The sequence below is a fragment of the Salarias fasciatus genome, unplaced genomic scaffold (assembly GCF_902148845.1).
Source record: "Salarias fasciatus unplaced genomic scaffold, fSalaFa1.1, whole genome shotgun sequence".
NCBI classification, from domain to species: domain Eukaryota; kingdom Metazoa; phylum Chordata; class Actinopteri; order Blenniiformes; family Blenniidae; genus Salarias; species Salarias fasciatus.
Window position 1 is genome coordinate 204,633 of NW_021941398.1, and position 15,609 is coordinate 220,241.

General features: G+C 45.0%; 1 protein-coding gene across 2 annotated transcripts in view; it reads left to right on the forward strand.

The window, feature by feature from the left end:
- LOC115385657 (sarcoplasmic/endoplasmic reticulum calcium ATPase 2) overlaps positions 1–15,609 on the forward strand; it is a 96,116-nt gene that overhangs the window by 57,837 nt on the left and 22,670 nt on the right. For both annotated transcript variants that reach the window (XM_030087731.1, XM_030087730.1), the window contains exons 13-18: positions 4,392–4,523; positions 4,597–4,722; positions 8,398–8,619; positions 9,277–9,388; positions 12,024–12,262; positions 12,338–12,558. In XM_030087731.1, coding sequence (XP_029943591.1) covers positions 4,392–4,523; positions 4,597–4,722; positions 8,398–8,619; positions 9,277–9,388; positions 12,024–12,262; positions 12,338–12,558 — 1,052 coding nt within the window. The remainder of the gene's footprint in view (positions 1–4,391; positions 4,524–4,596; positions 4,723–8,397; positions 8,620–9,276; positions 9,389–12,023; positions 12,263–12,337; positions 12,559–15,609) is intronic.

The following is a 15,609-nucleotide window of genomic DNA, read 5'->3' on the forward strand; positions in this document are numbered from 1 at the left end:
GTCTGCCTTCTGAGGGGTCAGAGGTCATATATGCATGAACTCTATCACTATTACATTTGCATAATCACGCTGATCTGTAATCACTCCTGGCATTCTACCTGTGGACTCTGTTACCTTGTTTTCCTGTGGTGGGTTTGACTAATGGTGATCTGTCGTCGGCCTCTCCTGATGCTTCGGCATAACTTTATACGCCCCCAGTTCACTACTAGCTATACTCTCCAAAAAAATATTTATATAGTCTGTAAGATACCCTCTGTCATATCCTTATATAGGTGCAGTAGCCGATCGTCTGGAGTTTAATTTAAAAAAAAAAAAAAAAACCTGTTCTGGTTCTGTCAGTCTTTGTGGTAGCTATCAATTTTGTTTTTGTCAGTCTCTCTGTTAGTTATCGGTGCTGTGGTTTCGGATTGTTTTCTGTCTCATGTTAGATGTCGTATTGTGAATTTATATACAGTATATGTCATGCAACACACACACACACACACACACACACACTTTTTCGCTCTCTTTATCATTCTCTCTTTATGTCTCTCTTGCTCTCTGAGCGTTTCCGTCCCGGTCCTGTCCGGCGGCCATGACACATGCCAGTCTCAAATAAAGGCAGCAGCAAGAGGAGATTCAGTCTCTTCCTGCTGCTAAGATTGAAATCTGTTCGGACAGTAAAAGGCTACAATAATACAATCATGCACGCCCCAGCTGCCGAACAGGACAAGAAAAAAAAAAGTCAAATGACGCCAAAATTGCACAAAACATAGGTCTTTGACAAGAGCGACTCTGTGTTGCCAGATTGGTCGGGTTTCTGCACAATCGAGTTTCTTTTGACCACGTCGGGTGGGTTGATGAAATGTTTCTGTGCTTGTGACGTGTTTTTTATTGTGTTTTTTATTATGCAAATCCGGATTTTACGGTTTTAACATGCATTTTCTACAGAAATAACGATTTGGGCTGCATTTGATTGTTGGGCGGTTTTAACATTATGTTTGGGCTGAAAGAGCAACAGATCTGGCAGCCTTCTTCAGCAGACAGCAGACTCACCGGACTCAGTGTGAGTGACAGTGCTGTGGTAATTCCGTACCAGAGCCCAACCAGAGCTGCACCGTATCCAGTGTGAGCCCGGCTCAGTAATTTTAACAATTCCAGCATGGCGTCGAGGAAGAAGCACTTCATAGTTCAGCTGCATTTCACACAAAAAGATGAAACTGGGGCTACTTGCAGCGCGTTTCGTAGTTGGATGGATGTTTTTTTCTTCTGTTCAGGATGAAGACATTAAAGAATTAATGCAAACACCCATTTGTGTTATTTCACTCAATGAGAATCAATAAGAGAATTGTTAAGGAATCGTATCGATAAGCAGGATCAATAATGGAATTTGAATCGCTAAATTCTTAACAATTCCCATCTCTAGTTCCCATCCCAGCAGGAAAACTGTCTCAAACCTTTATTTTAGCGGATACAGTCTTTACTAACAAATATTAAGTAGTCAACTGAACAAGCATCACTGGCTCGGGAGGATAATTGACAAGCTCAAACTGACATGACAGAGTAACAGACCAGGTGAGGAGACACACATTTGTAAGCATAATGTTAACCGAAGGTACATCATTGTACTTACTTACAGAACAATGTTGACTTCAAAGTGAGCAGGAACACAAAATCTGCACATTTCCCGGGGCTCTTCAGTCCTTATCAGACCTGTTGCTGCTGGTGCTCTGTGGCAGGTGGAGCTGGGGGCAGGGTGATTGATTAATGCCTGAAGAGTTCTGCATAGTTTGGAGTTAAATAGTTGTGATTTAATACTGCTACAGTGGCACAGAAAGGTTTGATTTTAAGGCACTTCACTTTGACTCAGTTTTGAGAGTACAGTTAACCCTGCTTTCCCTCAAATTTCATCAACACAGGAAATGCAACTCTCTTGAATTTGCTGCATGATCTAATGCGGAACTGCCTGAATTCAACTGGATGAGTATGATTTGTTATTTTTAGGGATGTTTGATACCACTTTTTGTCAGACCGATACCAAGTACGAGTACTTCATCTTCAGTACTCAACGACACTGATACTCATACGATACTTTTGATACATAAAATTTAATATAATGCATTGACAGAACAATTTTTGACTTTTATTTCTAAAAAAAAAAAAAAGGCAGCACAGCCACTATGTTTAAGTCCAAAATAATAGTCTGAAAAATAAAACAAACAACTTTTTGAGTTTTACACCTTTTTTTAAATGAAATTAAGTGCAAGGAAAAACAATTTCTGAGTTTTAAGTTGTTGTTTTTTTAATGAACTGCAGTACAAGATGTAAACAAACAACTCTAAATTATATACTCTTTTAAATGAACTTATTTTAACGTTTCATAAATGAACTCAAGTGCAAGATAAAACAGTTTTCTCTGAGGTTTACTCTTTACATGAACTAAAGTTTTTAAATGTACTCATTTTAATGATTTTTTTTTTATGAACTAAAGCCAAAGATAGAACAACCCCTGAGTTTTAAGAGTTGCTGGTGTTCTCTGTGCTGCTCTCGGATCGCTGCTCTTCAGTTTCTCGGTCTTCTGCAGAGTTTGCCGTCCAGTTGCTGCAGGAGTTTTCTTTTTTCCAGCACAACAGCGTCAGACTCTCGTCCACAAGCTTCGCTCTGAGGTGTTTCAACAAATTACTAGTGGTAAATGAACAAGATCGCCACCTCCTCTAGCTATTTTAGCATTGCAGAGTTTGCATTCTGTAAAGCTCGGCTTGTTTTCACTGATATAAAAGAATTTCCACACCGGCGAAGTTCTGGTGAGACGAGCAGCCGTTCTGGACTCATCCTGTTGTCTCTGCTCTGGATGAGACTCATGGAGAATCAACCCGCTGCAGTGTAGCTCAGCGCCTGTCAGCGCCCCCTCCTGGAGAGGAGGGTTTCTTCCTCTTTCATGTTTGTCGGCAGCTTGCATCCCATTCGGTTGCACTACCGCCATCTGCTGGTGAGGAGGGCTTACTATGATTGGGGTTTTCTTGCCTTGAGTATCGGCCGCTGGTATCGGTAGCCTTCGCGAGTACTCCATACTTTGAAATAAGGCCAGTATCGGCCCGATACCGATACCTGGTATCGGTACTCGCACATCCCTACTTATTTTACATGGTAAGTTATTAATCAGTCTATTTGGGGTTACGACCTCCAATCTGTGGCTCTTCTCTAATGCCTTTATGTTTTCCCCGACTCCCCGGTAGACTGGGCTCACTTCTGGTCCATGGGAAGATGGTGGGTACTGCAGTGTCCAACAAAAACTATTGTTGAAGACTAAACCCCAGTCCTTGCTTCAAGTCGTGGATGAAATCAAAACATATTGGCTCAAAGTGGTCCGAGCACAAAACAAAGCAGAGAGACTGTCTCCTTCTCCCACGTCCTCTAGATTTGTTTCACCCTCTTGTCTCAAAGGTCCATGTTTTTTGGGAACCTGAACAAGCTAGCTCCATCCCTGAGTGTTGGAGAATAATCCCGCCTCTCATTGCTCCACTTTTTGAGAAAATAGATCAGAATTCTGTAGACCAAGCGAAAGTGAAAGCAAACCAACAAGAAATTTCTACATGTGGCTTCCAGCACTGTCGTCCCATGCGGTTTGGGTCTGCTGTCCATTGATAACAGGGCCTGTTTTCACAAAAGTCTCTGTTTTGACAAAATTGTCTCACAAACAGCTTAGAATTTGTGGAAATAGAATTGCATTTCATTATCTGGAAAATGTCATCTGTTTTTGTTGTGCTATGGAAATGTTTCTGTCTGAAGGTGGTTTATTAAAAGGAAAGTTTCGGGAGAGTTGAAAAATAGACAAGATGAATAGTTGCATGCAGGCGACTTCAGTGTCATCCGAGCCAGGGTGTTCAGACCAGGTGCTTGAACAAAGCAGTGACAACAGATGGGGCCGGCCTGTCAAACCGAAACACTAACACTTATTTACGTCTGAAAATAGCCTTTCGAAGGCTCCGACACACACAGGCCAGTCGAGGTAACCCTTTCTGGGAGAAATAGTAGCTGCAAGATATTAGAATAAAACACAAAACGATCACACGCTAAAATCACATTTTCCTTAACAGGTGTCATCAGAACATAAATTCATTATTCATGTGTTTAAAAAAAAAAAAAAAAACATGGAAACTTACGGTTCTTGGAGCCCAAAGGATCTGGGTACCCCAGTTTGAAAACTACTGATTTATAATATCAACCTGAACAACGCGAGTCAGGTGAAGACAATGAATGTTCTGCAGATGTTCATCACTTTAGATGAGGAACATTTAAGATTCTCTTTGAGTTACTGATGTTAAACTCTCTGTGTCTCCCTGTCTGTCTGTCTGTCTGTGTGTGTCTCTCTGTCTCTGGGTGTCTTTCTGTGTGTGTGTGGTGTGTTGCAGGCAAAAGGTGTGTATGAGAAAGTGGGCGAGGCCACAGAGACGGCGCTGTGCTGTCTGGTGGAGAAGCTGAATGTCTTTGACACGGATGTGAAGGGACTGAGCCGAGCTGAGCGAGCCACATCCTGCTGCTCTGTGAGTGAAGCTTCCTCAGCTCCGTCTCTCCTCCCGCTGCAGCGCATGACTGTCCTAATGCCCTCTGAACCAGGTGATAAAGCAGCTGATGAAGAAAGAGCTCACACTGGAGTTCTCTCGGGACAGGAAGTCCATGTCTGTCTTCTGCTCACCAAATAAACTCACCAAGTCCACCCCTGGTGCCAAGATGTTTGTGAAGGTCAGTGTCACCTGAAAACATGAGGTCAAACTCCCTGTGTGAGCTAAATAGATAGTGAACGAACCTCGAGATACTGACACGCCTCAGTTTTCTCTTTGTATATATTAAATGTACCTCCTGCTGGCCGATGGCACAATAACGCCTGCGCGATCACTTTTGTCAGAGCAGGAGAGCAGCCAAAGGCAGGCCGTAACAAACCACCAGCCGGGATCCTGGCAGCAGCCCAGGGCTGGCAGCTCTCTGTAGACCTGGAGAAGCAGTTACGGTTCCCCCAGCACATCGCCCGCTCCGCCCTGAGGCCAGGCATCGTTCTGGTCTCAGAGAGCACTAAGAGCACTGTAATGATGGAGCTGACAGTGCCATGGGAGGACCGCTTGGGGGAGGCTCATGAAAGGAAGAGGACCAAATACGAACAGCTGGTCACCGACTGTCGTGTGCAAGGCTGGAAGGCAAGAAGGCAAGGCATCGAGGTGGGCAGTAGAGGATTTGTGGGGCACTCGCTCCATGAAACCCTAAGTGCCCTGGGCATCACAGGAACAGCAAGGAGCAGAGCCATCAAGAACATCACCGAAGCAGCTGAGAAAGCCTCGAGATGGCTCTGGATTCGGAGAGGAGAACCATGGGGACTAGTGAATGCCACCTGAAGCACATCAAGACACCTGTTAACAGAGTCCTCAGCCGTCCAGAAATCAATGCAGACCAGTTCAAGCATGTCCTGCCACAGCCAGCTGGTTCTGAAGGCAGTGAAGTCTGGGAACTGGGAGCAGGAGCACATGAGGACATTGAACACAGCAGCTACCTCTTGGAATGACAGCATCCCACCTTATACTGCCGCACATTGAGACACAGCTGGCTGACCAGACTGGGGTTTGTCAACTGCATGCATGGACCACTAAAACCACTCTTGTATACCATGTGTGCACATCGCTTCAGCCAACATGTCTTCATAAGGTACTCTTGTCAGTCGATGAAGTGTGCTGGGCTGAGCAAAGGGTTCCCTGCTCAAAGCACGAGCTTCCACGTTCTACCAGGGATGTATTTTATGTCAGACTGAAAGGGGGCGGGCTTAGCAGTCACTCTCTGCTCACAGGCATCCAGATGTGCTTTTGACTGAATTTAGGTTAGAGGATTGTTATCCAACTGTGAATCGATGACCTCTCAGCCAGCGTTGACATTAGTCAGTCCCTGCTCATTTCAAGGAGAAAAACTCCAACCGTGTGCAGGATGACTGTACATGATCGTATTGTCTTTAAGCCACTACATCCAATCCGGAAAATATCAGTGGGCTCCAAGGTACATGCTTTTAACTCTGTCTTTTATCAACTGGAGTATATGACTGGAGCTCAGGGTACAAGGATCCAGTGTCGAGTGTCGCCCTGACTGGCACTTTAGTGCCCAATGCCTAAATTTCATAAAGTAATTCATCTTGTCAGTTCAGTCTCTGAATATTCTACAATGAAATCACATATTAATTACTAGAGGGCAACTAGCTAGCACGTGTGTGTCCTCAGTTCAAATGAGTATAGGATGAGTTTAATGCATTTATTAAACTCATCCTATACACATTTAAGCTTAGGAAACAAACACCCAAACACATGCAAACAAACACTGTAGTATTTCAGGTTACATGTAGAATTATTTCATGAACTAGTGAATAATAAAAGATATTTGTATGCTTTGCTGTGTTCGACAACCCATTTTGTGCCGGTCGTCCTGGAACGGGCGCTATTGCTCACTGGCCAGCAGCATACAGGGTGTGCAGAATTATTAGGCAAATTGTGTTTTTGAGGGTTAATCCTAATATTGAACAACAACTATGTTCTCAATGAACACTAAAGACTCGTAAATATCAAAGCTGAATATATTTGGAAGTTGAAGTGGGGCTTTTTTAGTTTCAGTATCTTAGAAGGATATGTGTGCGCAGGTGACTGTTGCTGTGCAGAATTATTAGGCAACTTAATAAACAAATATATACCCATTTCAATTATTTATTTTCACCAGGGAAACCAATATAACAAGTCAGAATTTACAAATATACATTTCTGGCATTCAAAAACAAAACAAAAACAAATCCGTGACCAATATAGCCACCCTTCTTTGCGAGGACACTCAAAAGCCGCCATCCATAGATTCTGTCAGTGTCTTCATCTGTTCAGCAGCAACTACAGCCTCCAGACCCTGTTCAGAGAGCTGGACTTTTTTCCCCCATTTGATGAGGGACCACAGGGTCTCTTTTGGGTTCAGATCAGGTGTACAAGGAGCCATGTCATCATTTTTTCTTCTTTTAGACCTTTTCTGGCCACACTGTGGAGTACTTGGATGCATGTGATGGAGCGCTGTCCTGCATGAAAATCGGGTTTTTCTTGAACGATGCTGACGTCTTCCTGTCCCACTACTTGAAGAATGCGTCTTCCAGAAACTGGCAGCAGGACTGGGAGTTGAGCTTGACTCCATCCTCAACCCGAAAAGGTGATACCAGCCCAGACCGGTCCCCCACCTCCACCCTGCTGGGTCTGAGTCGGAGTGGAGCGCTCAGCCCCGGGCCGTCATCTGGCCCTGAAGACTCGCTCTCATTTCATCAGTGCAGGAAACCTGAGAAAAATCAGTCTAATGATATTTCCCGGCCCGGTCTTTACTTAGTATCCTGTGTGTCTTGTTCAGTGGTGGTTTTCAGCCGTCCTCACCTCGGCCATGTCCCTGAGTGTTGCACACCTGGTGCTTTTTGGCGCTCCAGTGATGCTGCAGCTCTGAAATATGGCAGAACTGGTGGCAAGTGGCATCTTGGCTGCTTCACGCTTGATTTTCCTTGATTTTTTATTTTGCACCTTGTATTTTCAGCACGCTTCTCACAACCCTGTTGACTATTTTGAATGAAACGCTTTACTGTTCGATGATCGCACCTCAGAAGCTTGGCAGTTTGAAGAGTGCTGCATCCCTCTGCAAGACATCTCACTATTTTTGACTTTTCTGAGTCTGTCAAATCTCTCTTCTGACCCATTTTGCCAAAGGAAAGGAAGTTGCCTAATAAAGTTGCCTAATAACTCTGCACAGCTGATATAAGGTATTGATGGCATTAGACCACACCCCTTCTCATTACAGAGATGACCATCACCTGATATGCTTCACTGGTAGGAGGCTTTCAGGCCTATACCGCTTGGAGTAGAACAACATATATAAAGAGGAGGATGTGGTCAAAATACTCAATTGCCTCATAATTTTGCACACCCTGTATATTTGCTGTCCCAGACAGAGGCACTATAAAGTGATCCCATAATTATACATGACAAGTGGAACTGAAAATCATACAAAGTCTGTTACATGGGTAGACTTCGTTTTTGCAGCCAGGTGCTATGTCCATATATAAACAGTCTGGGGTAGTTCCTTGTCTTACTATTAAAAATGGAGGTTAGATAATGTCTTCATTGTGGATTTTAAACCACCATCCTGTGATTGCACTGTCTTCTGGGCCAGATCGGTCCACAGGATGCATGTTTGATGCTGGAGTTTAGGGTTAGCATTATGTTTCGGGTATGGGTTAGGGTCAGGCATTCATTTTTGATAGTTAAGGTTGGGTTGTGGGACAAGGAAATGCTTTACGTCAATGAATGTCCTCACAACTGTTGAAAGACAAATGTGTGTGTGTGTGTGCCTGTTTGTGTCTGTGTGTGTTGTCAGGGAGCTCCAGAGAGTGTGCTGGAGCGCTGTAATTACATTCGGATCAGCAGCTCTGCCCGCGTGCCTTTGAGCCCAGCTGTGCGAGAGCAGCTTCTGTCCACAGTGCGGGCTTGGGGCTCAGGTCGAGATACCCTACGATGCCTTGCCATGGCGACCAGAGACACGCCCCCTGACATCCACAGCCTCACCCTGGAGAACTCTGCTGCATTTGCACACTATGAGGTGACACTGAACCATTTCAGATCTGATCTCAAAGTTTCCTCCAGAGAAGGAGAGGAAGTGCAGAAAGTTAGGCTTCAGGTTAGACCTAGAACTGCTGGAGAACACATGCACTAAATGAACAGGACCTGTTTGGTTTTCCACCATGAGTACAGATACTTATCCCCAAGTAAAATCTTAATCTCAATGTGAACACTGTCTGGTTATTTTCCTGCTTTGAGCTCAGCTGTAATGTGACCATGAGGATCGTTTCCTCTTCATCTTTTGTACGAACTGCTGACTTGTCAATCAGTGGAGTTTGGATCACTAATATATGTGTTGTCCTACTAATTTATAAGCGTCGTGGCAAAAATATTTTACATTTCACTACATTAATTAGATCAGTTCTTAAAACTCTGATTGAACATAAGTTTTTATCTTAACTCAAAAAGGAATGAAGTCCTGCAGGCCAGCTTGTTTTGTCTGTTTATAACTGGAGTTTGGAGCTGTTTAGCTTCTGAAGTGACGAATGGTTCCCCAGACATTGTAGTGATGTATGCCAGTGCTCAGTACTCTTGGAGCATATCCTGAGCATACCCAGACGCTTCATCATCCCAGTTCACGTCACACACCTAGTACAGTGTAAAACTCATCCTGTCTCTATACTTTGTTCTCCCTCAGTCGGACCTGACCTTTGTGGGCTGTGTGGGCATGTTGGACCCCCCGAGGAAGGAGGTGCTGGGTGCTGTTCAGATGTGTCGACAGGCAGGCATCCGGGTCATCATGATCACTGGTGAGCGTGCGCACACACACACACACACACACACACACACACACACACACACTGTTTGTCTCATATACGGAATCAATTCTTTCTTCTTGTGAAACTTGGTCAGTTTGCAGTGCTGCACTGGGGGGCTGTGACTACTGTCAGGTCAACCGACATTGTGTAGAGCACCCGGAGCTGCTGTGCTCAGTCCATCCATTATCACCTGCTTATCCAGGATCCAGATCAATGAGAGGACGATCAGACTTCTTGTCCCCAGACAGTCCCTTCAGCTCTTGCTGGAGGGACTTCACGCTGAAGAAAGTACCGGTAAATTAGTCTGGTGCACCGCTGCTGTGGAACCGCAAGAATCAAACAGGTGTACAAGCCCGTCACTTACCTGTCAATCAACAAAGAAAAGGGACGGGCTAAAGTCGCGCAACAACCAGTGGGAAAAAAAAGCATTGTTATCCCGCGAGTCTGCCAGAGAGTGAGCGGCAGAGACTTTCTTCTTTCTGCCATTTTGACGTGATCATTTTTCCCGGGACTGAGCTGACTACGGGAGCCTGTGTGGCTCATAAAGGCGCAGTATTTAGACTTTGGGTAGAGCTAAAGCCGGTGCGCGTTCACACATCTGCCGCGCCGCATCCCAGGTCGACCCACGCCGCTCCGAGACCCCCCCGTTCAGCCGCTCTCGGAGCGGGCGAGTTAGAGCGACAACTAGAGCGAGTGGCGCTTTCACACCAACCCAGTCCGCCGTGCTCGGTCCACAACTCTGTGAGGTCGAGCTTAAGTGGGGAGGTGTGAAAACACCCTAAGGTTCAACAGAGTCACTAATAACATGCATGTTTCTGGACTGTGTGCGGAAAGACAGTCATTAGAAATTCAAGACAAATTTCTCTACAAAAGTTATGAACAACTTTGTCAAAAGTCTAACGGTGTGGATTTTATTAGCGTTCAAAGTTAGAAGTCTGAAATCCTGCCTTGCTCCTGCCCTCATCCGTTATAATGGGGAAAAAACGAAAAAAGTCGCGTTTTTTCAGCACCTCGAACAAGTGGCGACTGTGGCTAAACCGTGACTCCTATCCACAAACCGAGAACATGTGAAGCATCACAAGGTCCTTCCGAACAAGATGATGTAACATAAAATTTCATGATATATGTATGTTTTCACAGGTATGAAAAGGTGTGCGCTCTGCATTTTTTTTGCTCTCAGTTATAATGGAGCCTGATGGGAAAAAATCTTGCGCTTCTCACAAACTGAGGCCTCTACAGTCCAAACTAAAAGTCTGACTGCTCTGAAAGCCTAACCGACTGAAAGACAACGAATTTTCCTATCAAACGTGATATTTTTTGTTCAGTTTTGCCAAACAGGAAAGGAACAAGGAGCAGTTGTATTCCAAACAGAAACTTTAATTTTCTCCTCTCTCCACTCTAACTGACATGACCATATATGGGCATACGGTGCAGTTACACAGCTGACAGCAGCTGTCAATCAAACTCTGACTCTCAGTGCCTTCATTCAGTAACTGTCAAAAGCAGATGGGAGAAGCTAACAGCTCCATGTTAGTGGATGGGAGATGCTAACAGCTACATATTAGTGGATGACAGATGCTAACAACTCCATGTTAGTGGATGGTATGCTAACATTTCCATGGAAATGAATGGAAGATACTAACAGCTACATGCTAATAGATGAGATGCTGACATCTTCATTTTAAAGAATTGGAGATGCTAACAGTGCTAAAAAGAACAATGCTAATGGATTACAGATGCTAACAGTTATATGCTAGTTATTATTCCGTCGCGGAAACAAGCTCAAATTTGACCCCCTAATCATGCACGAAAACTCACCAAATTTGGCACGCACATCCGGACTGGTGAAACATTTTATAAAATTGAAAAATTAACCCCATCTGCTCTCTAGCGCCACCTAGAGAAACTAAAATTGTCACCACGGCCCGCAGGAATGTCATGGAAAGATCAAACCAACACTCACGATCGTCTCATCGATGTCTAAAAGGTTGCTGGAGTGTCAAAATAAGAGCCTCAAACCCCTTCAAAATAAAAGTCAAAATTTTATAAAAAATGACATTTAAAACAAAACACATTGACAATTTTGGGTTAACCAGTGTCAGTGATAGCACATACTACCTCTCCGAAATAAAAATCCAAAATTCATCCAAAATAAAAGCACTTTTATGACATAAAATGAGATAAAATCAAGAAAATTGATGATTACAGAATAGTAAAACTCCGGTGACCTGGACCTCTTTCAGCAAGGTACGATGACGTGTCAGTCGAAGGCCGGCGTGGAGGCTCAGTCCCAACCAATGCCACTTGCGGCTTTAATTATTATTATTATTAGTAGTAGTAGTATAAACCTAGACAGAACATCAACACCCATATATGACAAGACAATCCAGAATGGACATGAAAACCTAAACGTAACATGAAAACCTGGAGAGAACACGAACACCTGTGCAGATCAGTAAAACCTGAGCAGAACATGTAAACCCAGGCAGAATATGAAAACCTGGAGAGAACATGAAAATTTGAACAGAACATGAAAACCTCGACAAAACTTGAAAACTCAGAAAGATTGTGAAATGCAGACAACATGAAAATCCAGAAAGAACTTGTCTGGTCTGTTCTCCTGCAGGTGATAACAAAGGCACAGCGCTGTCCATCTGTAGGAGAGTGGGTATCATCACAGAGCAGGAAGAACAGCAGCACGGCATGGGGTTTACAGGCGGCCTGACGGGCCGAGAGTTCGACGAGCTGCCCCCCCACCTGCAGCGACAGGCCTGCCGCACCGCCTGCTGCTTTGCACGGGTGGAACCGGCCCACAAGAGTCGCATCGTAGAGTACCTGCAGAGTCTGAGTGATATCACGGCCATGGTGAGGTGGTGCTGTGGAACAGCGCTGACACTGGGCTGTGGTGACACCTGTCTCACCCCGCCTTTCACCGTGTAGACGGGGGATGGCGTGAATGACGCCCCGGCTCTGAAGAAGGCAGAAATCGGCATCGCTATGGGCAGTGGCACAGCGGTGGCCAAGTCAGCATCAGAAATGATTCTGGCGGACGACAACTTTTCCACCATCGTGGCTGCTGTGGAGGAGGGCCGGGCCATCTACAACAACATGAAGCAGTTCATCAGATACCTCATATCGTCCAACATCGGGGAGGTGGTGTGGTAAGTTGGAGAGGACCAGAGCTTGGCAACATGTATGATGCTGCGTTCACACCGGACACGTCGTGGGCGTTGTTGACGCTTGGGACGCCTCGAAGCTGATGCTTGTGAAGCTTCAAGCACGACGCTTGACACCAGGTGGTCACAAAGCTCTCAATGCGCGGGAGGCTGTGATTTCTGTTTCCAGCTATGGTGGATCGCATCAGGAGAGTGGCTCGGCTTTATTTGTTAAATAAAGCTAGACAGCATCGTCATCGGGCACGTGGGCGTCGTCTCTGGGTTCATCGCATTATTCAGTGGCCTTCTGAATTTGGGGAGTTTCACCATTTGCTCCAGGAGCTGCGTGAGGATGAGGGTCGCTTCCATCATTGTCTTTCTTTTCCGGACTCCTGGTCCTGACGTAAACGACGTGAAACGTAGTGACGTAGCACCGGAGGGATCGTGTCTGGTTGGTTGACTCCCAGCGGCAGCGCGTCGAAAGCTCATTTTTATGAAGTCTCAAAAAGCGACGCTCCTGACGCCGGGGACGCGCGTCGTGGGCGTCAGATGCTCGAAACGCTCGAAACGCTTGAAACGTCGACGCTCCTGAAGCGCCGCCCCGCTGCTCCACGACACTCATCCACCATAGACTTTGCATAGAAAAGCGCCGCTCATGAAGCTTGCGACCCGTCCGGTGTGAACGCAGCATGAATCAAAAGAAAGAATTTGACTTTCTTTCTATCAAATAGGATTCAGTGGCCACTCCAAAACCATTTTAACCTTCGATATGTGGATAACACACATGATAAAGTGTCTATATTTCTGTTTTGCTAATCATACAAAAGTATCTAAGGTTAGATTCATGAACTTCATGTCGACAGTATAGAATTGTAGACTAGACATTTTATCAATGTTTGACATATTTATGACCCAGTTTGTTTTAAAGGTTGTATAGAGGATTTTCCATGGAGAGAGAAATCCAGTGACAGTTAGTCCTTTTTGAAATGCTGCCATGCGTGACCCACACCCCTCCTCCCCTGCTCTCTACGGAGGACCGCCTCCTCCTGACGCAGAAAGTAGCATGTAGCAACTTAGCATCATAGCGTTAACACATAGCTACCAACATGTCCTTTTGAACAACACTAAACACAGCCAATATGAGTAAAACCCTGTCCCTGAGCCGTCCCTGGTCTCGGTGGATCAGAGGAGGACGGGGAGGTTTGAGTGGAGCTGCAGGACTGGAGCAGACTCGGAGCTCACAGCTGATCTGTGTGGCTGCACACAGGCTAAACAAACCCCCCCCATCCCCCCCCCCTCACTCTCCAGACTTTTTCATACAAGTCTTGTTTTAAGATTAAACATACATTTTTGCCAATTGGCAGCAAGTTGCAGTTATGATTAAGAAAAACTGTCTCAAGTCTGTTGATAGCAGCAGCAGAGTCTAGCATGGGGGGAGCGGGGTGGAGCGTGTGGGGGAGGGGGGACGAAAAGGGCGTAGGAGCATGAGAGCTACGCTACAAATGTAGGGAGCTTGATTGACACATTAGAAAACCAATAGATAACGAGGCTACCTCGTTATTGATTGGCTAAAGTAACGTTGGTTTTACAACCTCCAGAGTTGATTAATGTTTATGATTTTTTTTTTGATCACGATAAAAACAAGGCTGCTACAGCTTAGTAACGCCATTTTTTAGCTTTAATTCATTTTTGTTAGTAATAAAGATCTTCTATACAACCTTTAAATCTTCATAATAAATGTTTCAGTAATTTATATGTTCATCTCAAAGGTCCAGGTAAAGCAGCCAGTTGTTATTCAAGGTAAAAGAATGAAACTTTAATTTTTTTTTTTAATTTATTCCTGGTTATCTTGCCGAGAGGAGACTTTGGTAACTCAACATTTCTCAGGTGGAGTACAATTCAGCATGCAAGAGACAATGTGAGGAGACGCGGATGTTACTGGATCAACTATTAAACCTTTATTTTCCTTAAATGGAACTTTTGGACCTTCAACCTGGAGATCAGAGTCCTTTACATAGAGAATCTGGTGTGTAATTAAAGTGATTTAGTGAAAGTTTCATGAACCCACTACAGAGACCTGCAGGATGCAGACCTGAATTAGGAACAGTGGCCCTCATTTATCAAACGGTCGTACGGTGGTATATGGGCATCCGCCCGTCGTACATCCATATGAAAGACGGGTTAGTTATTTATCAATTTGATCGTGATCGTTCGGAAAGATGAAATCTCACGACAGGTCTGACATCGTGTACGCAAGTTTCAGTCAGTGCGGAGAAACCTGGCGGAGTGTGAAAATAACTGTAAAGCACATCTCAAACAGCCATAAAGCACAAGCAGCACACATTCAGTACAGATAAAAAAAAATAATAAAAAATGAAATGATGCCCTTACAGAATATCTAATAAAATTCTTCCTTGTGGGATTAATAAAGGATTTTTAACTTTCAATAACTCCGCTGGTCCATCCTGCCACGGAGAGGAGCAGTTTTAACAGTGCGCAAAGACGAACAGCTGCAGCTTCAGACGCTCAGATCCAGCGGGGAAACGCTGCTGTTCCTGTTCGTCCCCGAAAAGGTGTGTGACTTTATTTAGGCAGTTTTACACAATATTGCACTGGCCGATAGAGTTACTTTTGATGTGCTTGCGCCGCAAGAGGATGCGGGAACCTGCAGGGCCTCCACTGGGTCTGGACGGAGGAGACAGGACCTGAAGAACCACTACTGAAATGTAAATAAACTCTGAAGTTTAGCAAATGATTTATTTAATCAGTGATGTGATGATAGTAGCCTGGAAAATAACATGAACTAAAGGGAGATTAAATACAGACAGAGGATAAAATGTCTTTCATTTAAGCAGCACCGGCAGCGGGTGGCACACGCCGCCCTCGGTGGCCTGAGTCCCGGGTCCTGTTCGGTCCGGGGTCCTGCTCGGCACCAGGTCTGGTGCCGGGTGTGTGTCTCGGTGGGACCGTCCCCGCTGTGGGGAGGAGACCGGGCGGCGGTGCCGCTGCTGTCTGACTCTGAGACATAATTGAACGAAACAATAAAACTCTGAGCTG